The sequence below is a fragment of the Rhyacophila brunnea genome, unplaced genomic scaffold (assembly GCF_057557595.1).
Source record: "Rhyacophila brunnea isolate RB1 unplaced genomic scaffold, BYU_Rbru_1.0 scaffold_16, whole genome shotgun sequence".
NCBI classification, from domain to species: domain Eukaryota; kingdom Metazoa; phylum Arthropoda; class Insecta; order Trichoptera; family Rhyacophilidae; genus Rhyacophila; species Rhyacophila brunnea.
In genome coordinates, this window is record NW_028232816.1 from 8,202,817 (window position 1) to 8,228,295 (window position 25,479).

Sequence of the window (25,479 nt, forward strand, 5' to 3'; positions counted from 1 at the left end):
TAGATATAATTAACGTGTTATTTAAATGTGGTAATTAAAAGGTCAACAGTGATTGTTATGGTGGCAAAAACGGCACGTAATCCATGATTAATCACAACTGAGCTATGCCGTGAGACTCTCCCTCCATGAAGAGAATTTCCGGCGCGAACGTTCAAGGCGCAAAGGAACTGTGTGGAGTAAACTGCCAGCAGTCACTACCTCAGTGGACAATATAAAAAGAGTTGACTGACAAACAGATAATCAGTTCGTTCAAATCATCGCCTTTACCGAGTCAGATAAATAATTTATTATTATACACTTCTGATTCAATATTGGATACTTCAAGATGAACAAGGTAGTGTTAATCTGCTTATAACAATACTTATGCTCGTATAGAAAGTGTTAAATAGTAAACATAGCCTAATAATAATATACGATCAAACTTGTTTTTTATTTTATTTATAACTTTTAACACCGGTTTCGCTTCTGATGTAATCGTGTAAGTTATGTTCATATAAAAATGTTAAGTTATATACAAATATATGAATAATTATCCGTTAAAACTCTGCGTTTTTTTAACTTTTAGCACCAGTTTCGCTCTCAATATGAAATAAGTTAATACCTACATTTTACTAAATATCTGTTAAATTTAATATGTTGTGTTATAATAATACTTATGTAATGCGTAATTCAAAGAAATTATGATTGAAATACGTTAATTAATTTTATTTTCCCCATACAAAAAAAACATATAAATTTAAATAAAATACAATAATATCTATAGTACATGCACATAATTTATTAATGGTTAGGACCGGTTGCGTCTACTTAAGGGAATACTTTCCTTTGTCTTATTTGAAGAAAACTCAGTTAACTTTGTCATTTTAAACGGACGAAACGTTATTAAATTATTTTAATAAACAAATGTATAAATTGAAAAAGTTTAATTAACAGCTTAAAGCGTGTGATTATTAGTTATTAATGCCTATTCGTGTAGCAAAACCGGTTACAAAACAGTGGCTTCCACCAAGGATTAACTTTTTATGGCATTAAGTGGCACAGTTTTGCAATAATTATTTTAAGACAGCCTCGTAATCACATATTAAATTACGTTACAACTAATTATTTCACATAGCGTGCTATCATAATAATAAAAAGCTTGTTTTAAGTTCATTTAATTTAAGCTGACCGTCAGTTGAGCTTTTAAAAACCGGTTTTTGTCACCATACATATTATCATATAATACTAATTTATATCGGAACTAAACTCGAAATAATTTATTATGCAGTTAATTCACGGCAATATTGCCGTAACCCATATTATTAATTACAGATTAATTACAGTAACGTTATTTTTATTCGCATTATGCAGAGAAATAATAGTGATGAATTAAAGTATACGTGAATAATATATAAATTATGGCGGTTGTTTAAATTAATGGGAAACACTTTGCGATACATAAAATGTTTTTTTGGCAAGTTTTAGAAAACATTAATTAAGTCATACATATTTTGAATAATTTTATTTTTTGGAAATAATACTTCTACATACTCTATTGGTAAAAATGATAATGGAACTATTCACCAAATTTATAAAAAAGCAATTAGGTGATCTTTTTTCTGTTATTTTACACGAGACACGTTCCAAAATTATAGATTCTATCATAAATTTTGGATATAATATCGTCACTGTTCTGGCAGAAGACACTAATTCGAAAAAATCACACATTGAGTTAGTTATACCAAAATGTTCCTTATTCCAAACTTTACCGTCTGGAAACCTTCTTAATAAATAAACAGTCTTTATTTTAAAGTCATCCTTTTTACGATTACTTAATAAACTCACATGATAGACCATTTCAAACGTTTTAACAACTTCAAAGTCAAATTACTCAAAACAAGTATTCTCCAGTTAGTGTGTTCTGCCAGAACAGAGACGATATTTTTCTACGTCCTTAGATAGGCTTTCCGTATAGTGTACAATATATTAAACAGTATTTTTTAAATCAAAAAATGGTGCACACATCAAGTATGTAGTTAATATTAAAAATATAACATATTTAATTGAATTTGACTATTTAAAAAAAAAACTGTGGAATACATAGGTAGATTAATAATATGCAAAAGTATATTGGCGTAACGAATATAATAATATACTCCCTATCATTGTTTTTACAGTACACTTATGTAGTAATTTATTGATAAACAGTGGTTAAATTTTAATAAGTAAAATATTTCACTGTGGCACAGTTCACCGTGAGCTTTCTTATCTGAAAGAGATGACCGTATACCATACGCTCTCCAATTTTATTAGATTCATTATGAACATTAATTCAATATTCATAGCCGATTTTGGCAAAATTCAAGAATAAAAACCTAACCTAACTTAACAAATAATCCAGTATATCGCCTGTTTTCAAAATTTATTTACTGTTGGCTTCATGTAAAGTGTAAACCGAAAAGAACCGTGTTTTATTTAGACATGAATTTTATGTCAGTACCTACTAGAGGTTGGACGGTCTTTAATATACGGCCATATTTTATTTCCGATACAACATTTCACGGTTAATTGTGATACGGCGAATTGCATACGTACACGTTTCCGGATACGATAAGCAGTAAGCTATTTCACACTATTATTTTGTATATTTACGTTGGAATTCGAATATGTTTAATGACTCAATTAAAAGTCACTTATGCAATAAAAAAATCTTGCAGATATTAATGTTTATGGGACCTATTTTTTTAAGTTGGCTGTTATTATTTTATGGCAAATTGTATGTAAGAAACACTATTGATTTTATGAGAAAATAATATTTTGTATACATAATAATATGAGCCAAATCGAGACGCTCTAAAACATTTTTGCCTATTTAGGGTATACCCAATGAAATGTGCTGATACGGAGACAATACATTCGATTATAATTTGGGGGCGATCTGGTACCTATTCCAAATAAATTATTATTATATACTAGATTGAATACTATTAGGTTGTTATATACAAAAAATACTTGTTCAAAAATTTCTCCTTTAAATTTTGGCATTCATAACTCATTTTCGTCAAGTAGTGGAATAAGTTGTTTTTGAAACTACACGCCTCATATAGCCTATAATCTTTGCGTAAGTGTAAGTAATAAGTTGACAAAGTTTTATCGCAATCGGATGAACGGTATGGTGGCGCATAAAATACGAACAACAAACAAATATTGATTTTTATATATTAGATTAACATAATAATAATTATAATTAAAAATATAATTCCAATGTCCTTTAAAAATAACCCTTTTTGGTAATGAGGTACACAAAAACATTGATATCGTCGATTTATGAAGATAATGTCACCTAAAGCCCAATCAGGTAAAATATATTAACAATTATATTATGTTTTATGAAACTGATGCATACTTTGGACTTGAAATACTCGTATCAACGACGTAAAAAAACACATTAGTATAACTCATGGGAATAGTTCTTTGTCATCTTCTTTACGCTTATTTTTTTGTTATTATTAATAACCATGACTTTGGTTTTTCGTACAAGGTGCTTAGTAATTTATTTTGAATAATCACAAACATCCAGGCTTTGAGAAAATCACATAAATATATTGTGTCCTCAACGGGAATCAAACCCAGAGTTTACGCACTGCACTACAAGAGCCACATTTTAACTCTCTTATTAAAGTACGAGTATAATGAAGTAGAAAAAAATCAGTAGGATCATTAAAATGCCCAACGTAGGTCAAAATGGAGATTTTATGGTATAAACATCCTACGAATAATTACCTTATTCTTAGGTCAATAATTATTATAAAACAATCAGTATTCGTAAGATGTTTATCACATTTGAATGGTCAAAGATATAGTTTATAATCAGTATCTTTAGAATTATCTTGAAATGTGTTAATTATGCTCATTTTTTGAATAATAAAATGCCTAATTCTTGTCAAATTTGGGATCACAGAGATTACAAAATATAATTCTTAATCGTAAATATTTCACTTTAATATAATGTTAACATTAATTTTACTAATAGTTTTGTAAATGCGTTTAAAAATTAATAAATCTTAAAAATCTTAACACCATTGCACATGGATGTACTGCAATATGACTGTATTCTAAAACATTAGATCGAGAGGTTTAAAAGAATGCTATTTTATGTAATAAAAATACTATATGCAGTCATTAAATGCTTAAAATAAATATAAAAGATAATGAGGCTTCAAAATTATATAAATAGATTCTCTAAAACGTTTAAGGAATATCCAGGGCTATGCTCTGAAAATAAAGCTCTATTTTGACTTACGTTGGGCATGTGGGCCCTTAACAAAAAACTTTTTTAAACGTTATATGGATATCCCATGAACCGGACTGCCTCCAAATTGTGTATATGTATTGTCACAGCATTAACACCTGTGTACCGAATTTCAAGGTAACAAGACTTCTTGAGCTGGACAGAAAAATGAGATCAAAAAAAAGTTGCAGATTCGTTTTGTTAATTTCTTAAATGCTCAACATGTGTACTAATGTACCAGGTACCACGGTGGAGAAGATGCATTTTAAGTCGTCTGTTTTTGTGTTTGAAACAAGCATCTTGGCAAATTTTACAATAGTGTTATTTTTATCAATGGGTTGAAGTAGCAACACAGAAAATATAATAAATAGAATTCCGATAGGCTATATAGTATATACCAATACAGTAAATTTTGATGCAGGGTTTTGAATATGTGAGTATCCTACGAAAATAAAAACACATTATAGACGTACAATAGTGTGTGTAATACACCAATATTAAATGAGCGTGAATGCATAAGCCGAGAGCAGTTGTCAGTATTCGACGTACGACGTATTCTTGACACGTGTTTAAATTTATCCCATATTCTACCTTACTCGAGATCGGTTACCTGCTTCTCCTTACCCGTTGGGTATTTTAGTTCCAATTATTTCTGAGTTCCCTGATTAGCAACTATCCACAGTTAAATTAAATATTTAGTACAATATTTTATTATTTAACCTTCATTTTGCAAATAATGATCCTTTAGTCGGCTCGAGATAGGAATGGTAATTTACGTATAGTATTTTGAAAAAAAAATAGCTTCAAAGTAAAATGATATCGGTAAACAAAATGGTAAATTGTTGGCCGTAAATTTATTATAATGGTTAATCTGCATCTACGTCTTATTGTTAGCAAAATATTTTATCGTATCTGTTCAAATTCGTTTGATGAACAAGTACTACAAAATATAATTGATTAAACAATCATACATACTTGTATTTGCGTGCACACTTCAGTCATTCAGGTAAAACCCGTGCATTATTTAGCAACTTTATATTTTTATCACGTACCTATGTAGTACAAAATAGCACTACAGTATTTGGTACTTGAGAAGATATTATAGGCCATATTTAAAATTAAAAAAAATCATACTTAAAATATATCTAGAAAATTTATAATATTAAGTCTGAAATTAATACTCGAATAAAGCATTATGACTAAACTTAATGCATATACTCCGGATCTATTATTACTAGGTATACGTGTTAAATTTATTATATATAGTTTCACATTTGTTTTTATAAATGTTACATCTTTGTATACTATACTAAGTTATGTCTGTATTGAATTAGTGGGCAAAACTAAACGCTTATATGACAGTGACTCGTTTGTTAGAAATCCATGACTGTAATAAATCCATGTTTGAACCAGCACTCGAAATGGACTGAAGCGCACCGGAGCGCAGCTTCGGTTAGTGAAATCATCGAGACCACCGCTCCGTTTCGTGGAAAAATTGATAATGACTCTCCGGTTTGGGAATTGTTATGAAAAATCATTAAATCAAAATAAAATTAACATATTACGGTACAACATTATTAAGGTTTTGTTACAAAGGTTTTAGCCGATTTTAATATAAAATAAATTATGATATATATACCGTTACATAGCATTTGGGTTTAGTATACCAGGATTCGCTTTCCAACATTTTCAAAGTCTGTGAAAATTGTATATTACTAATAATTGAAGTAATTAAACAATCGTAATTATTAATACATTTTTATATTAGTACAAAGCAGTGGCGTTCCGCAGGTGTAGACAAAATATGTATTGCTTAAAGGAAATTGGAAGGTAAATTAGTAACAACATTTTGATCGTACATTTCGTAGCAATAATTAGTTATTTTCACCTGCGGTACTGTAAAACGCGCTCTGTCTAAATTTTTAGTGTATAGCAGATATTAATCTATTTTCGTGTACCGTTTGAAATCTGTTATTATTAATTAATCTCTGTGAACTCTGAATAAATACTAAAACCGGAATTGTAAATAAAACTATAATATAACAAAAAAAAATCGCACGATTTAATATTTTCGGAAAATTATCGAGCGCTTCGGTTCATATACTTTTCTTTTTCATGCGCTGGCTAGAACAAATGTATAAATGTAATATAAAAAAGTAAGATAGCATCAGCTACTCTATATGCTCTTGAATCAAAAATTATTTATTTTGAATAACACACAATGATAAAATGGTACAAGTCTCTAATACATTTTGCCGGACTTTAATAGTTACAGATATTTTTGTATACCCAAAAAGTTTGTCTTTTACCAAAAAATTATTCGCCTATCAAGCTTCTCTTACATAATATATTATGTAAAAATATTATCAGTGAACAATAGTTGAAACCACTTTAATGGTATTAACTGTCAATTCTTGATAGAAAGACATTGTATTAATTAAAATAAAACACAATATTATCATTCCACAGAATTGTGTAATGAAAAGGACAGTGTTTTATTTTAGTATTCGTAGTATATTATAAATAACCCTACTTAAAATGGCTCCCATAATTATAAATTTACTAAGGTAGTTTTATTAAGGTATTATACCCAATGTACACCTACTTGCATAATATCTTTAGTACACGTGAAGTCACTTTCTTTCTAGAAACTACGCCAAAATCCAGTAATGTAAACATCTATGATATATTCTGTAGATTACAACCTATTCTAAAATAATATATATTGTTTTTATTTTCAGTTTCTGTGTCTCGCTGCTTTAATCGCAGTGGTCTGCGTCAATGTCGCCCATGGAGCTGCGTTCCCAGGATTACCTGCTAAAGAAGAGATTCCAGGTAATATTTGTTGTTAAAATATAGTTACATTCATATAAGACTAGTCCGATGAGATGGTCTAATTAGGCTTGCAGATGGATAGACCATTGCATGCTACGAGAATTTCTCATTGCCACAGTTGCATGTCTATGTGGCGGGTAATAATAGGATGTAAACCACATCTTCTGGAAATATCCGAGAAACTGCTCCAAGAGGAAAGAGATGCTCGAGACGGTCTAACCAGCTGTTGGGCCCGTCCAACTTCGTCAATTTTATACCATTATAAATATTACGGCGTTTTATTGAAGACGTGAAAATCTCTTCGCATATTTTTTGTATTTCCGAATTGTTTTAGCTTTGTTTTTTGTGTTATATAATATATCAATGGCGAGGGATAGAGGTAGGCTGGTAAGATTCGACTGAATAGTACACACTAAACTTTGTCCGTCATACTTATTTGTTTTCATTGAATTAAGAATACAATTTGCAGGTGGCCTTGGATAGTTTTTAAAATTCAATTAAACCCTGCTTAAACCAAACTCCATGTGTGATCCGACAAAAATAGTGCACACCTTTCCAGTTATACTTATTTATTTTGTTTCGTTGAATTCAAAATACACATTACAGATGGTATTGATTAGTTTTTTTTTTTAATTCATTAAACCATGATCTATGTAAAATACCATTCTTTTCATAATAGCTAAATATCTAAAATTATTATTACGTATGGTTTATTGACATAATTTTAAGTATTTTATAGATAAACGAATATCGATTTACTATTATCTACTGTGTTTTTGATTAGGTAAGGTTTATTTGAATTTGAAAAACTAACAAACAATATCGACACATTGCAGTCTTCAATGTTCAATGAAAACAAATACGTTTAAATACGAGCCTACCTCCACCTTTCGCTACTAATATAATTTAAACCATTTAATTAATATTTATGTTAATTCTCTGTGATTTTCTCTCCCATGGCACATTTTATTATATTACTTCAATCGGTAAACTCAGTCAGAGCTCACTTGAGAGCGTGGTGACCTTAATCTCGGGTATCTGCTCCTGATACATTACCAGGCGTAAAAATCTGCTGATGCTTCACATCCAAACGTAGAACCTCGTAACACGATTGATTAAGATCTGTCGTGGGTATAAAGGGTTCTTTGTTTGTGTAGCCACATTCGCATTTTGTGGAATTATCGGGGAAACAAATGCAACATAAATAAAATAAGATTCTGGTAATAATTATAAATTGTAACATTAGGCTTATATTATAATACGAGAAATGTAAATTTATTCTTTATGATTTAAATATGTGTTCAAGTAACAAGTTTGCGGTTCAAGTAGCGATATAAATGATTGTGGATGTGACATATGGATATGTACATATGCCCGCGACTGCATACGCGAGTGAGACCCATTTTACACGGGACACTTGTGTGGACACACGAGTGTCGCGTTCATTTATATGTAAATGCGGAATCTCGCCACGCCGGTGGCGCCACACAGGTGTCCAGTGTGAAACGGGTCTTAGACTAAGTCAACAGGTGTTTTATCCATGTACATAGGATGAGCAAATAGTAATTGTTATTACTCAATTACGTATTCAAATATTGCCAATGTTAATTGCTTAATTGGATTCTCAAGGTGTGCCAAAGTCAAGGTGGATTGGAAATAAAATTGATTGGACATAATGTATCGTTAAAAGGTTAGCAGGTAATTATTGCTAACGCGATGTATCTTAAAAGATAACAATATTGCTATTTAGAATAAATCATTGAAGAAATAAAATTTGTATTACGACAAGGTACCTACTTAATACTTAAGTGACAAGTAATCGATTGATTAATATATTATTTTCAAGTCATTCACCTTTTATTTGGTTATTAATTTATTATAATAGTATTTTTTAATATTCATGTAACATATTACAGTATTTAGTAAACATTAAGTTATTTAATTATGTGTAGGACAGATCGTTCACATAATACACTTATAAAAAAATATACAAACGCTAAAAGGGTGGGGAAAAAAGATAGAATTACAGAGTGAGAAAGTAATACATATCTACGAGTACTTAGAGGGTTGAGTTCTGGATGAGAATTAAGAATTAAAAAAGGGTGTTATTTTTTTTATTAATTCATATATAAATAATTATATTCTTAGATATTACTCTTTCAAAGAATATCATGTGGGCCTCCTTATAGTGAAGGTTGTATTAAATTAACAGTTTTTTTTATACGAGAAATGGATGTTAGCCAGTTGCTCACTCTAATACACCCAAACAACGAATTTTCCAGTCTCGAGATTCGAACCTGGGATCCACGGGCCACGACATTATAAGTCGGCCATCGTGAGCGTTAACTGATTACTGATATATCAACACTAAAAATTGTTATGTAAAAATATTTTTCGTTTCGTTATAACCAGTTTCAAAAAAAAAAAATCTCAAAAATAGCGCACGTGCAACAATTAATCACGAGTGGCTAAAGTGGTCAGGTAGAAAGATGGTGTGAGGTGGGGATACAGAGATGCGCGCCTATATCCAACCGTTGTCAAGAAAATTATATTCACATAATCGTTAGATAGCAGCAATGGAGTAGTGCGGTGAGGTGCGGGTAGAGGGGTGCCTATCATCGTCTATCATTCAATGAGATCATTTCGGAAATTTATTATATTCCACTTACATGAGGATGAGTTTGAATGAATGTTGTTTATGTTTTTTTTTTAATTGGGTGTACTTAGTTCACTTGGTGTACTTTTTACTCATCTTAAACCCTCTTTTGTTTAAATATGTTATGTTGTGAGAGTTTTGAATTTGGAATTACTGTATATAATAATAATATGTAAAAAAAATGAATTTTAATCTTATTGATTTGAAAAAGAAAGCAGATCAAATCAGTCTATTTCTTCATTCAATATCTATCCACAATTTATTTCCGTGTTAGTGGTTGATTCCTTAGTAAGGATAATCTGCTGAGATATTTAAAACTCGGTTTTCTCGTTTCAGCTGAAAAAGTCGATGATCTTGAGCCTGCTGAAACCGCTCACCATGGTGGCGGATACGGAGGTGGTTATGGAGGATACGGAGGCGGATATGGAGGCGGATATGGAGGCGGTTATGGTGGCCATGGGGGACATGGCGGCGGTTATGGTGGCCATGGGGGATACGGCGGCGGTTATGGCGGTGGTCACGGAGGATTCGGAGGTGGACACATCGGAATCATCGTAACACCAAGCTTCGGATTTGGACATGGTGGTCATGGAGGCGGATATGGTGGACACGGAGGTGGATTCGGTGGCGGTTATGGAGGCTATGGAGGACACCACCATCATCACGGATAAACAGTTTCAGAAAATGTGTTGAGCAAAAAAAAACTTTGCGTAGTACTGTGATCTTCATGAGAAAAATTATGGATTTTTTTTTTGATGTGTGAAATTCACATTTCTTTTTTACAGTGAATATTGGTTTGCTTCTGTTTTGTACTTAGATTAAGTTTAAATGTTAATGCCAAAGTAAAATGACAACGAATATGTACTTCATTCAACATTTATAAAAATATTTTTTATACCTATTAAATAAAGTACTATTTTCATATGTTTATGTTTTATTACATTATCTAAGGCAGTGTTTCACAGACTTTTTCATACCATGGCCCCCAAAAAAAGAAAAAAACACAAGGCTCTCCTTTCCAAAAATATAAGTCTTTAGTAACCAACAGTATTTTATTTACCATTAATTATTATTATAAGAATATGCACATTTTTATTAAAAATAATAAAACATTTCATTTACTTGCATCTAAAGCAAATATTAAAAAAAATAGTACTTTGAAATTTATTACAGTTACAGCTCACGAAAACAATTTAAATGAGGGGTGTGATTGGATATTTTTACATAATACATCAATATCCGGTACAATATTTGAAATGCTAATTTGCAGGGTTTGCTCCAAAAAAGTTTCCGTTGAAAGACATGACCTGTACTTATTTTTTATCAGCAGTAATGATGAAAATGCTGTTTCGCATAGATATGGTGATACGTTTTTACGATTTTTTTCAAAAACTGAAATAATTCACGGCTCCCTGGCAGGAGCTCCAGGGACCTCTAGGGGGCCGCGCCTCCAGTTTGAGAAGTACTGATCTAGATCAGGGGTTCTTCAACCGCTGACGCGCTTAGACCGGGAGCTATTTTATTGCGCCTGATGTATTAGCAATAGTTATTATTGGATTACTGAATCACCAGCAATGATGGGCCGTAAGAATGGATTAATTTTCCATTGCATTGAGTCGAATCTTTCACGTAAGTACTTGATTGTATTATCATTGTATTGTTCATCAAGAAGCATTATGTCGAGCCAAAATATTATCCTTTGAACATGTCATGAATATCGTTTTGAAAATAATAATAATATCATATAGAATGTTTAAAGTTTAAAGCCTTCGTAGAAAAAGATAATTAATTCCTCAAAAGCTGACCTTATTTTACATTTTTTCCGACCATGTCCGATCCTAATAGGATCATATGGACCTCCATAGAGTAGAGGTTTGTATTAACAGATTTTGTTTTTTACGAGAAATGGATGTTAGCCACTTGCTCAACCTATTAGGTCCATACCCTGACACACACACAAATTTAAAAACAATATGTGTACTTGCCAGACCCAGGATTCGAACCTGAGACTCACGGCGTGATAGTCCAACGCTTAAGCCGCGCAGCCACCGTGGGTGTCAAGTCAGATATAACATGTTTGAGTAAGGACATAGCTATTCGCCGATTATTTGATCTTTTAGAAGTGAAATTCTTATTTCAAAATGTCCAACATTTGAACAATAATAATAATATTCATAACTCCACGGGAAAAATTAACAGTTAGCACAAACTATTAGCTCTATAAAACCTTTCAAAGCTAAAACACAGTTTTGGATAAATAATTTCGCGAAAAAAACTTTGGTATAAAAATCAACTACCATTATCCTAAATCTCAAATGTGTCCGCGACAGCAATAAGTTTAAAAACCCCTGATCAAGATTCTAAACCAGAGCTTACCAAGCGGTGCCGCGGCACACTTAAATTTCCCTCCACCACCCGCCACGTCTCCACACCCGTTATGCAGGCGTATACCGTGGTGTAACGAACGATAGGCGCTGTTCAAATTTGTGCCGAAAGTGTCCTAGGAGCAACTTCCCAAGACCTTGGTTGGCGTGCACTAGAGTGTGCGTGATCCCTAATTCCATATAATGTATTACGGTCAATTCGCGATGAGAAAAGACCTTCTCGCTTGCCGTATAATGCCGCAAACTTTTAAAAAGCTGAGAAATTTTCCCTCGTAGATACCAAGTCGCAATGGCCGACCGGTCCAACTGAGGGTCGGACCGACTTGAGAAGCTCTTCCCTTTCTACCGACATATAGGGACACTCCCAGAGGATGTGATCGGCATCCTGCAATTCGCCACATAAGCACGTCGGAGATTCTATTAGGCCAAGCTGACAGAGCGGCACACTGGTGTGCCATGAAAAATCAGAAAGTATAATGCGATATATTTTAGCGTAGAAATAAATTCAATATACTAAACACTACGATAACATGACTCATTGAATTTATTGTAAGGATAATATCGACATTAGAATTAATCATAAAAAATAAAGCACTCACTGTTTCAGATACAGGTGATCTAATAATATTCACCATTGTAAATACTGATCCGATGTTACAATTATTTATTACAGTTCTGTATCTTTTAACAAATCGAATGCTTTATCTGCAAACCAATTAACTGCACTTTTGACAAAAAAAAAATAGATTTTGATGGAATTTTGTTATACAGCATGTTCATTATCAAAATTTCAAATTCCTAAACCTATAAATAAATGTGTTATCATTTTTCACATGAAATAGCCAACTGCAATATCGTAAATAGAACAACTCTGCTCTTTACATATAAAAGGGAAGCTAAAATAGTGTATTAATTCACAGTGCAGCTTATTTTTATGAAGTGTATTTTTGGAATTGTTAAGTTCCGCTCGATAGTTAAATTATTAAGTTTTTTCTCCTTTCTGAACAATTTCCCTAAATGGAGTTAGCCGGTTTGCAGATTAAACGGTCGGACTATCTATTTCATCTGGAGAAAACCTTCCCTATATACCTTGTATGAAAATGAGATAAAGAACAGCTGGGTCCTCTAATAGTCAAAGAGGGAAATTTGAGAAGGCTCCATCTTGTAGCAGGGGTAGTCAATCTGGTCCTTACCGCGTTCCAGCTTTCTAGTGGGCGGTAGGGATTTTAAAAACATTTTCACTATGTTTTCATAAAATTCCCCGTGATAATTTAAATTTCAGAAAATATACTGTTTGTATCGCCCTCGCATAAGGCCTGTTCGGACTGTTCTAGTGATTTAGTAGAGTAGCGAGTGATTTGGTAAAAAACCGTGTCTGACCAGACAAATTTAGTCGAGTAGTTTAGTAAAATCGCCAGTCCAGTCGATCCGTTTTATTCTATTATTTCGGTCAAGTAGCGACCCCCACCACCTCTCATTATATACTAAACAAGCCACGAAACAAGTCTGAACAGGCGAGTTCATTAGTTGCCGACTGCCGCAGAGATGGCACAGCATTGGGGCGAAGATACTACTCGAAATAATATAACTTATAGTTATTATAGTTTTTGTATCGTGTCATTTGAATTATTTTTGAAGTTACAAGTTTATCTGACAGACGGCAGCACTTTTGTGTCGCGCGAATGGTGTCCGTTTTGAAATATCCGTCCCTCTGTTCATTTTGACACGTCACTCACTAATGCACTGTGTTCGAACACTTTTCTGTTACTAATTCACTAAATCACTCGCCACTCTACTAAATCACTGGAACAGTCCTAACAGGCCTATATGTTTAGTTCACGTTACGTAAGTGAAATTGAAAAATTGAGCCAAATATCCAGTATTTAGTTTTGCAGCATCATCCTCAGGGATCTCATTAATAATTTAATTAATTAATAATTCAATGTAATTTCATCAGGTTTCATGCTTCTAAATATGCAAAGTATAAATAAAAAGATAAATTTAACTAGTTGTTTTATAAAGATTCTGCCAAACTTAGCGAAAGTCTGACGTAAAGTATTTGGTAAGTAATTATATTATATGCTTTAACTTGCTGAAACTCTACTTTATAAATTTTATAAAATAAAGTTACTTCCCTAATTTATAAATCACCATTATTGTGGAACCGGTGGGCGGTTAGAAAATTTTACTACTAACAGGGATACAGCAGTGGGCGGTAGGTATAAAAAGGTTGACTACCCATGTTGTAGACCATTCAACATAGATGGGTTTAATTGAGATCGTCAGTTATATACATTCCATACAGAGGTATACATGAAGCGGGAATAAGTATAAATAATATAAACTCTGATCGCTGATACCAATGAAAAATGAGGACTTTTAGAATATAAATTAAAATTTCTCCTAAGTATTATCAGTCGATAGAATAATTTTATAGTATTATTGTTTTGAACGGTGTTGAGTCATGGATCCTGAGGATAAGGAAATGGAAGGCAATGTATGCCTTCAAAATGTGGTGTTTGCGCCAAATGCTTAGTATTTCTTGGATACAAAGCATAAGACAAATCAGTTAATCATCCAGAGACCCGGGATGAAGGAATGGCTATCGAACATAATATGTCTGAAACGCATTCTGCAATAAATGGGATATATTGCTCGCGGACTAGATAATCTAGAATGACTGATGGTTTTGGGAGGCTTTCAAGGAGGATGAAGCAGAGAAAAAGTGTTGGTGTGCTGGAGCATAAAGTAAAATAGCTTACTGAAGAAAGTCTTCACTCTGGCCTGAGAGAAGTAGAGGGTCGTTTGAAACTTGAATTTAAAGAAGATATTATGACAGTTTTTTTAAACGGGTTTTAACCTTTGGCAATGCGTCTAATTCAGGGGTCGGCATGACCCCCAACCCATCCCTAAGGTTAAGGGCAGTGTAATTTTCAACAATAGTTTTCCCCAGATGGTATTCCGCGGAACTCCCGAATTTCGTGACGTAAAATTAAGGGTATTCCAAGTGTTTTCAGCATTTTTTTGTATTCTTAAATAAATCCACTTGAATTAGTGAATAGTCGGTACTCGTTATTATATTATGGAGTACTCATCGCGACCCCTTTTTGTGACACCTAAGTAACATGCAACCCATTGCCATATTGGGTACATAGCCATTTTATAGTTAGGAAACACACTAAAAACAATTATTATAAAATAAAATTCTGCCATTTAATTATAGTAATCATCATATCAAACTGCCTTGCATAGCCACATATTTGAAAATGTTAATATCCTTCAAGCAAATAGCCTGCAGGCGACTTTTTTTTTACTATTAGACCAAATTTGCGGTGTGTTTATATCACTTAAATGCTCGACCAGCCACGCCGGGTCCCAATGTTATAGCCCTGCTACCCACCCCTCCTTATGGGGTCCATGAGGGTCAGAAAACTTTTGATTATATTCCATTATATTTAAGGATAGTTTGGGGCACCAACAGGTGTTTTACTAACTATGCCATCAAGTGGGAATCAATGAGTGTGAAAAATTACATCATACCTTTTAAATACACAATATGTGAGTGTCATGAGACTTCTGATAATCGATTTGTTGCCGGAAACAACTATCTTATAAAATGTATTTATTTGGGTTTTTTTATTGTTATTGATAATAGGTTTATTAAATTTACAGCTGCAGGTATGTCGATTAGTATTTGTTTTGATAAAGAGTCAACAATATAAACATTAGGTACTCGTACCTACCACGAACATTCTCGACTGGTTTAACATTTTGATTCCCATATGGGTAAATGTCATAATATCGTTACATATAATATGATAATATTATCTCGATGTTAAGATTTTTGGAATCTTTTGGAAATACGCATGTTGCCAACTTTGTATTTTAAAACAATGAGATACAATAATATAATCCCGGGTGCTGTGAGTTATATTATCTTCTCATGTAAGTGAATCATAAAATCAATAATTTATTGCATCTCTCATAATATCATGTAAGTTTATGAAAAAGTGTCTCATCACCCGATCTAATTGACTTACCCCGCTTTCAGACGGGATACCGGTGTCGTGCTCGGATATAATAAGGAGGTCTTTGTATTCGAACAATAGAGTATATGTATTATGTTTATGAACGCCCCGAGCTAATGAGTCAAAGTGTGTATGGTAAACTTTTTCGTCGGCCGCTACATTCTCAAGCCGCCGGTACACCTGTTTTTATGATCGTAGCCAGTTTTATGTTCTAATTTATATCGCGAAATTATGCGTTGACTCATTAGCTCTGGGCGTTCATAAACATAATACAATGTCCCCTTTATTCGAATACAAAGGCCTCCTTATTATATACGAGCGCGACACTGGTATCCCGTCTGAAAGCGGGGTTACGCTCGTTTCAGACGTGACACCGGTGTCACGCTCGATATAATATAGAAGGCCTTTGTATTCGTATAAAGGGGCCTTTGTATTATGTTTATGAACGCTCCAGAACTAATGTATCAACGCATAATTTCGCGTTATAAATTAGAACGTAAAACTCGCTGCGGTAACAAAAGCAGGTATATCGGCGGCTTGAAAATGGAGCTTACCGGACACGCGTTGACTCGTTAGCTCTGGGGCGTTCATAAACATAATACAATGGACCCGTTATTTGAATACAAAGGTCTCCTTATTATATATGAGCGCGTTTAATGTTTTTGGTATAGGTAATTAATTACGTCTGCTGAGTTCACGTTTCCTATTAATCATTTCGTTGACCTGTGTGACGATTGAAACATCTAACCGACTTCTTTGTTGTGAGCAGGTACCTGCGCAATTTTTAAATTGCTAGGTTATATTAATAATAATATATTCATCTCAAAGAAGCAGCGGATTGATTGCCCCAGGCAATAATATACGTTGATGCTTCACAGTAAAAGGGGGTGGATATTACAATAAATTGCAGCCCAGGCGAATTTTTACTTGTTTTAAAAGATAACTACTCGGTGTTACAGTAATTTAAGGCACGTATCAGTTTTTATTTTACGGTAGAAGTTAAGTTTTACATTTTTAACCACCTCCATTACAAACGAAGCATATAAATCAGAATTTTCTTTGGGGTCATCTAAAAAATATGAAACTATCAAGAGGACGGGGTGTCTGATATAATGAACTAATTTATGATGGGGGAAAGGAGGTATGTAGTAAATTTTATGTCCCAAAATACAGAGGCTTAGAGCGGACTCTTTTTTGATTTGCTCCGCTCCAGGGTCTGCTCCACTCCGGGTAAAAAGTTATAATAATGTATTATATGTATAAAAATATTTAAAAAAATAAAAATAATTACCTTGTTTTGAAATAAGGTATTTATTATTCGTCCTTTTCATTATTAATTCTATTAAACAAAATTTCCAGACAGCAAATCGTCTTTCATTATCTGCCTCTTCTGTTAAAAAGAGAGGTTATTTATTATTCGGCAATGTTAACGTATTTTAAATGAGTCCAGTCTTGCAAAATGTCAAATATAATACATTCATTGGATTTTAGGACGAAAATTTAATAATAATAAAAAATAACCGGAGCAGTGGAGCACTACAAATTTTCGGTGCTTCGGCTCCGTTCTTGCTCCGGGTAAAACTCCATTGCTCCGTGCTACTGATCCGAGCTCCGCACCAACGTTCTGCTAAAATATAAAGACTTATGAAATTGAATGAAATGATCTGAAATTGTTTTCTAACGATTAAGGGGGAGGGAGGTTTAAAAATGTTACGTTATTTAGGCAGGGAGATTTGAAGATTTGTGACAAAATGTGACTATGGAAGGAGGGGGAGGGGGAGCGTAACACAAAAATCATGTAACGTTGTTTATGGATGACTCTTTATGTAATTTACTAACGGATTATCCAAGTTGGTTAATGACGGATGATATATATAATCATGTAACTAATGATATTATTATCTAGATAAGGTAATTAGTTGGACTTTTAAATATCTCGAATAACATACTTATCGAATAGTTTCAATCAATTTTCATGACCCATAGACGGAGCGGTAGCTAAAAGGATAAGAAAACTCACTCGGATATTGAAAGATTTGAATAAAAATCCCACTTCATACAACTTTTTTTAAATTCAAGTATGCTTTGACATTTTTCATATATTGTATGTATTTTAAAAAAGGAACATAATTTTTTTTTTTCCGAGATCAATTTGTTTTTAATGATGTAATTTTCATTTTCCACTTAACATTTTTGAAATATATTGGTACCCTTGTGGGTTTACAGCTTTGGTTATCATGTAAGATGTATGTAAAACATTTCACCGTGACACAGTTCGCCGTGAGCTTCCTTATCGGAAAGAGATGACCAAATACTATACAGTCTAATTATATTTGATTCAATATGAGCATTATTCCAATTTTCATAACTCATTTTGGCAAAATTCATGAATTCAAGAATGAAAACCAAACCAAACCTAACAAATAATCCAGTATATCGGCTATTTTCAAAATTTGTTTGCTGCTGGTTTCCTATAAAGTGTACATCGACAAGAATCGTGTTTTATTTAAACATGAATTTTGTGTCAGTACTATACGACCCAAAGAGGTTAGACGGTTATATTATATTTCTGATACAACAGTGATACGGCGATACGGCAAAATGCATACGTAGAAGTTTCCGGATACGTACCTACAGCTTTATGGGTCCGTAGGATAATCCGTCACTGCTTTAAAGGTACTCTCAGAGTATATTATTATTAATACTGTGAAAAATAACCGTCTTTTATTTTTTCTTTCTGATTTAAACTTGTTTGGCCTTGTTGTGATTTTTTCTAGTTTTTAATTTAGCGGTCGTCATAATAGACATATTCTAATACTGTTTCAGCCATTGGGAAGATTTTATAACTTAGCATGCCTACTGAGTATAAAACATAATAGATTTATTGCAATGAAACAATTTGATTGCTTTTTTAATAAAACAGTTTTGAACAACTTAATCAAATCAACATTTCGAAAGGAAAACGGGCATAATCCACACAAATCAAATTTTACAGGAATCACAAAAACATGATTGTTATGGTTTTCGGTCAAAGTTAAAATGCAAAATAGACATAACCTTGAAGTGCATAAAATTAATAAATTTGTTTTTATTCCCCTAATCTGATATTAATTATTGAGTTAATTAGAAAAAAACAACAGAAATGATGATTTTGTCGTTTTTCCTAAATCACTTTTTTGTTCGTTCTATTTTTTTTTTAATTGTTAGCTAAATTTAGATAATAATATAATATAGGCATTAATTTTCAGCTTCCATCATTTGGATACAACGTGTATTTAGTTGCATACCTACAAGGTTATTATGCACAAAACCAATTTTGAAAAAGTTGAGGGTTATGCCTTTTTTCCTTTCTACAGTCGAAATGTTAAGCCGATAATTAAAATAGATAATTGAAAGAGAACTTATAAACATATTAGCACACTAAAAATTAAAATAAATATACTACAATATAATATTAAGTAGATACTGACTTAGGTCATGCCCTAGAGACTTAATTCCCTTAGAACCCTTTCCTTTAGTTGAGTTTTGGAGTTAGATTTTAGTTTAAGATTCCCTTAGTTAGTAAAACTTAGTTTTTAATAATTATACGAAGTGTTTATTAACCTTTCTATTTTTATCATGTTAAATTCGATTAAATCGACTTTTTGTATTGTATTATTTTTATATTATATCGTTAAAGTACAGTGACAGCTCGTCGAGATATTTTATGTATGAACTCTATAAATATAAAAAAAAGATAAGTTAATAATTTTTTTTTTTTTTTTTTCGACCATGTCCGATCCTGATAGGATCATGTGGGCCTCCACAGAGTGGAGGTTTGTATTGACAGATTTTGTTTTTTTTTTTACGAGAAATGGATGTCAGCCACTTGCTCAACCTATTAGGTCCATACCCTGACACACACAAATTGAAAAACAATTTTTTGTACTTGCCAGACCCAGGATTCGAACCTGGGACCCACGGCTTTGTAGTCCAACGCTTATGCCGCGCGGCCACCAATAATTACTATAGCTTTTTTGTGTTCTGATAATTAAAATTCAGTACACATGTGTTAATGTGGTAACAATAAGTTTTTTTATAATTTCATTTGCAAACAACGTTATTAAAAAGTCTGAATTATTTTGTTAATGAAGTTATCGATCTCTAGGATGGTTCCAAAATAAAAATGAAAAAATACATGAGTGCTGTCGATCTACGTTTTTGTTTACAATTGGTTTCAATATTATTATGTAGTTTCCACAATTTAAATTTCCAGGTGGATATGTAAAATGGCATGGGTATCATCGATTTACTTTTAGAGATAATGTAAAATAAATAATGATGATTGACAACCATCGTTATCTAATTTTTAAATATAGAATTATCGTTCTATAGGCGGTTAGTTTAATTACCTTCTAGGATCGCAAGCCAGATTTCTTTGCGACTGACACATTTATTCGTTAGTATCCAATTTCCGGCGCAAGTTTTCGAGGCGTAAGGAATAACCGGCGGACAATAAAAAATATCTTCTGTGGATAATATAAAAAGGATTGCCTGGCCAATGGATGATCAGTTTATTTAAAAACATTGTCGTTGTCAAGTCAAATTTTCTGATTTATTTACATACGTCAACATGAATAAGGTATGGAAGTTTGTAAACCTTAATAATACTTTTAATTTGGATAGTTTGAATCACGTTAATTCAATAATGTCATTTTATAATGATCCAAAGAGGATTTTAACAACATAATACAATATTTTATAAATAATGTTTTATTTCATTGTTACGAAAACACATTATTCTACCTCAATAGTTTTTATTATTCAAGCTGAAAGTTTTACTAGGATCATGGATTCATTAATATACATTTTTGAACGTCGTATAGTCCAACAATACGAGGTCACTTTAATAACAATGCATACATATTATAAAAAGTATGTTTATTTTTTTTTTTTTATAAATATATACAAATTAATAATATTATATTTAAAGAGCCCCGTGATGGCCGAGCGGCTTACGCGTCGGGTTATAATGTCGTGGGTCCTAGGTTAGAATCACGGGTCTGACAAATACACAATATAGGTATTGTATTTAAATTTGTGTTTGGAGTCAGAGCTTGAACAATTGGCAAAAATATATTTCTCGTAAAAACAAAAATCTGTTAATGCAAACCTTCACTCTGTGGAGACCCATATGATCTTATTAAGATCGGACATAGAAATTGTGATCAATTGATTTAAAATCCAATAATGTTTAAATTATGATATTATTATACTGCCATACTTAATATTAATTATAAAAATAGCTAGATAATCAGTTACTTACATAATATATTTTATTTTCAGTTTCTGTGTTTTGCTACGTTGTTCGCAGTGGTTTGCGTAAATGTTGCCCCATCTCATGGAGCAGCTTTCCCTGGATTAGCTACTCCTGAAATAGATCAAGGTATTTAATTTATATATAATATCATAAGGAAATATTCCTTTTTAATTATCTTACAACTAATATAAACATAAATATTTTTTATTGAATTGTGCTGTCTCAAATCATAAATATTTTTTGTAATTAAATCAAAAACAAAATATGACTCATGTTTTTCAAAGATATATTTATTATGAGTTGAAGGGCGGAGGTAGACTGTGGTGATCCTACATAGATAGTGCACACTAAACTTTGTCAGACATACTTATTTGTTGTCATTAAACTAAAAACATAGATGGATAATATAAAGTGACTGCATAGCAAGAGTTTGTTTAGCCATTTATTCTCAGATTAACTTAAATGATCAAATGTACTGTTTCTATAATAAAGAGATTCTAGTTAATAATAATACTTGAAGTTACAAATGAAGCTAATTCCGAGAATCTTAATGTTGAACAGGTCAGAACATGATGCTATTTTTTCATAACTGATAATAATTTTATTCGTTACAACTGTCAGGCAAGCTGTAAAAAAATTACCTTGTTTTAATAGATCTATACTCAGAATTTGCATTAATTAGAAATATTAGTTAACACTAGTATCAACGACTAAACAATTTGTATGATGGTAAATATTTTAATCAAATATTATTTGTCTAGCTGCGGTAAGATATTTGCATGAAAGCTCTCAACGATGTCTGTACATAAATATAAGCTAAACACACATTGGTATTTAGGGGTCTCTTGAGAGATCGATAGGTTATTATGGTAAACATAAAAAGCACGACGTAGCTTCAAGCTTTATGTTTATTTATTTATTTTATTTATTTATAAAAAGAGTATTAAGGCATTACAGCTATTGGCCAATTCGCCATAATACATAATAAATACAAATGTATAAAAATATCTTAATTACATATAGCAATAAAAAGACAGCATGTGTAAATATTAATGAAATATGATAATTTATACAACTATAAATTAGCCTATTTAATACGTCCACAAACATTATATAGTTAATAAAAAACAAATCAACCTTTATGGTGCCATCAAATAAGCTAATTGCACGATACAAAGCATCATGAAACATAACATCTGTCCTGCGATGAGGTAGCTTGAAGACCGTGGAGCTACGAGTGATATTAGTGGGAACATGAAAATTAATATTTGCCAGTATATACGGATTGTAAATGAACCCACGAAGAAGTAAAAAGAAATGCTTTAAAAGAACAATCACTCTTCGGGTAGACAGGGATTGCATTGATAGCATACCCAGAAGAAAACGAGTCGGGAAATTCATTTTATTGTCATTATCATAAGGATTTGGAAGGAAGGAAGGTTTCTTCCATACGTCTTCATGTTAAGGCGATGTCTCTACTTACCAGAGGCACCCAGCGGAAAAATAAGATTTCAAATATATAAAAATAATTTTTCAAGTTATACACATTTACATTTATATAAAAATCGATTTTTTAAAAAAATATATATAAGTAGTTAAAAATATCTTAGGCACAATGTAGAAAACTTAATAAACTAAATTTTATTAATACATATGACAATAAAATATATGTAATAATAAGATGGGGTCCTTTGACAAATCCACATTTTTTATAACATTATTTTACAATTGTAAGTTTATCTTTGACTTAAAATATAAAATATTTTTCTTTTTAAATTTTACAAGTTGGTCTTGTAAATTATCAAAAAAATGTCTCAAATTGAAAGCTTCGTATTTTTTCGCTAGGTGCCTCTGGTAGGTAAAGACATCGCCTTAATAGAGTGCATTTTGACTTACTTTGGAATTCGATAAAACTCAAACTGTTCAGTGGAGATTATTTGTTATTTTATAATACTCGTATAATATATTCGAACACGATTTGTACTAAAATATTCATTCGATATACGAAGATTCCGTAAAAAAATGATTGTTATTTTTTTCTGTATCTTTAGTTGATGATCTTGAACCTGCCGAGACAGCCCACCACGGTGATGATTATGGCGGCGGATATGGTGGATATGGAGGTGGTTACGGCGGCGGTTTTGGTGGTGGATATGGCGGCGGTTACGGAGGACACGGGGGATATGGTGGACACGGAGGATATGGAGGAGGAGATTATGGTGGATACGGAGGCGGATATGGCGGCCATCATCACCACCATCACGGATAAACAATAAAAAACGACTAATTAATGTAGTACCTAATTACATTAGAAACTACTCACTGTGATTCTTTAATACTCTAAAAAATCCGTATCTACGCAAAGTTATATGCAACTAAATAAATCATTTATCTTATAATAAATATTGATATTTAATAATCACTGTGTTTTGGTTTATTTTTTGTTTTCTTATTGAAATCAGTCATATTTTTTTTAACAATGTTTATATTGAATTGTAATATTTTTTCTTCAATGATTGTTACTTCGTGCTTTATGTTTTGATCTTAGATTAAGGTTTTAACCACATGGGTAAACTAAATTGAATACAATATATATATATATATAAATAAAGTATTATTATCATAAAATTAAATGTATTATTGTTCCCTTACCTCCTACCCATTTAAATCCTCAATTATTTTCAAAAACCAAAAAAACACACATTTCAGAAAAATCAGTAAAAAATCTTGAATCGAGTGAGATTTGAACACACAGTATATTACTCTAACCGGGAAAGTGCTCTTAACGCTTTCGCTGCTGAAGAGATAATGAGATTTTAATTGCCCCCTTTAAAATGCACGTTAATTACATCGATCGGCCGCCTGGCCATTACGCGCCGTGCTCGTCTTCCGCGTCCAAAGTATTAACTAATTAAGTTACCGATTCAAGTGTCTTCCTTTTAAATGATTCCCTTTTAATTTTAAATCTTTGTAAAATAGTTTAATTAGTACATTAAAACTATAATTTTGAGAATCTTCGATATCATCCAGGACCGAAGGTAAATTTAATCATTATTTTGATTTAAAAATACAAAGGATGGTCGCCAATATTAACGAAATTTCAAATAATACCTCGGACGCGTATTTTTTGGTAAATTTTGGCACAGTAAGTATTGATAGGGATTGCAATACCGGTATTTAAAAACCAGTATTCAATTATTTATCGATACCGAAATACCGGTTTCAAAAATCTAAAATACCGGTATTTTCGGTATTAAGATATCATACACGTTTGTGTTTTTTGAAAATGAATTTAATGTTATTTTTCATAACGTACTACTATATTGTATATCAATAATTTAATGTACTTATAAGATTAATATTGTCAAAACGCAAATATATTGACTGAAACCAACAAAAGTTAAATAATAATAAAATAAAATCCCTCAAATATACTTATAGAATTATCGAGATGAATTAATATATTTCGAAAAAGAAAACATTCGTGGCAAATATTTACAATTATTCTATAACTATTGATCCAACATTGATAGTACATTTATTCTAACAAACGTACCTGGACTTAATATGTAGTAAGTACATAAGTATTTATTCTGTAAAAAATAGCAGTTCTAAAATATAATGATCTATATTAATAAAGGTCAACATAATAAATGTAGGTAGGTTCTTTAGGTTGCTATAAAACAGTGTATTCAATAAATTTTAATTGGTATATTTATTGATAGATAGATATTTTTTTACTATAATATGTTTTGACGAATACCGGTATTCATTAAGAAATACCGGTATTGATATATTCATTCGGTATTGCAATCCCTAAGTATTGAGATCTGAAACTGCGTATTGTTTGTAAGTAGGTATATGAGTGATATCTTGATTCATGAGATATATTTTTAATGAACACGTCTAGATCAAGGTATATTACTAAAAAATAACCTTATAGTTCCAGCCAAACCAACCATCCCGCACCACACTCCGTCTTAATCAAGCGTATAACGAGACCCTTT

At 32.0% G+C, this 25,479-nt stretch overlaps 2 protein-coding genes across 2 annotated transcripts; both read left to right on the forward strand.

The window, feature by feature from the left end:
• The first annotated feature begins 242 nt into the window (after positions 1-242).
• LOC147074296 (uncharacterized) lies at positions 243-10,805 on the forward strand. The gene is made up of 3 exons (XM_085943578.1): positions 243-334; positions 7,012-7,105; positions 10,098-10,805. The coding sequence occupies exons 1-3, from the start codon at positions 326-328 to the stop codon at positions 10,430-10,432; spliced, it is 438 nt and encodes a 145-aa protein (XP_085799704.1). The 5' UTR covers positions 243-325; the 3' UTR covers positions 10,433-10,805.
• A 9,935-nt stretch (positions 10,806-20,740) lies between these two features.
• Positions 20,741-24,055, forward strand: LOC147074297 (uncharacterized). Its single transcript, XM_085943875.1, has 3 exons — positions 20,741-20,794; positions 21,499-21,598; positions 23,524-24,055. Exons 1-3 carry the CDS (start codon positions 20,786-20,788, stop codon positions 23,739-23,741), a joined length of 327 nt encoding a protein of 108 aa, XP_085800001.1. The 5' UTR covers positions 20,741-20,785; the 3' UTR covers positions 23,742-24,055.
• The last annotated feature ends 1,424 nt before the right edge of the window (positions 24,056-25,479 follow it).

Bases quoted from the DNA above. Each gene is read 5' to 3' on its own strand.
- LOC147074297 (XM_085943875.1), top strand. The intron at 21,599-23,523 runs GTATTTAATTTA...CTGTATCTTTAG, and splicing joins TACTCCTGAAATAGATCAAG to TTGATGATCTTGAACCTGCC.
- LOC147074296 (XM_085943578.1), top strand. The intron at 7,106-10,097 runs GTAATATTTGTT...TTCTCGTTTCAG, and splicing joins TGCTAAAGAAGAGATTCCAG to CTGAAAAAGTCGATGATCTT.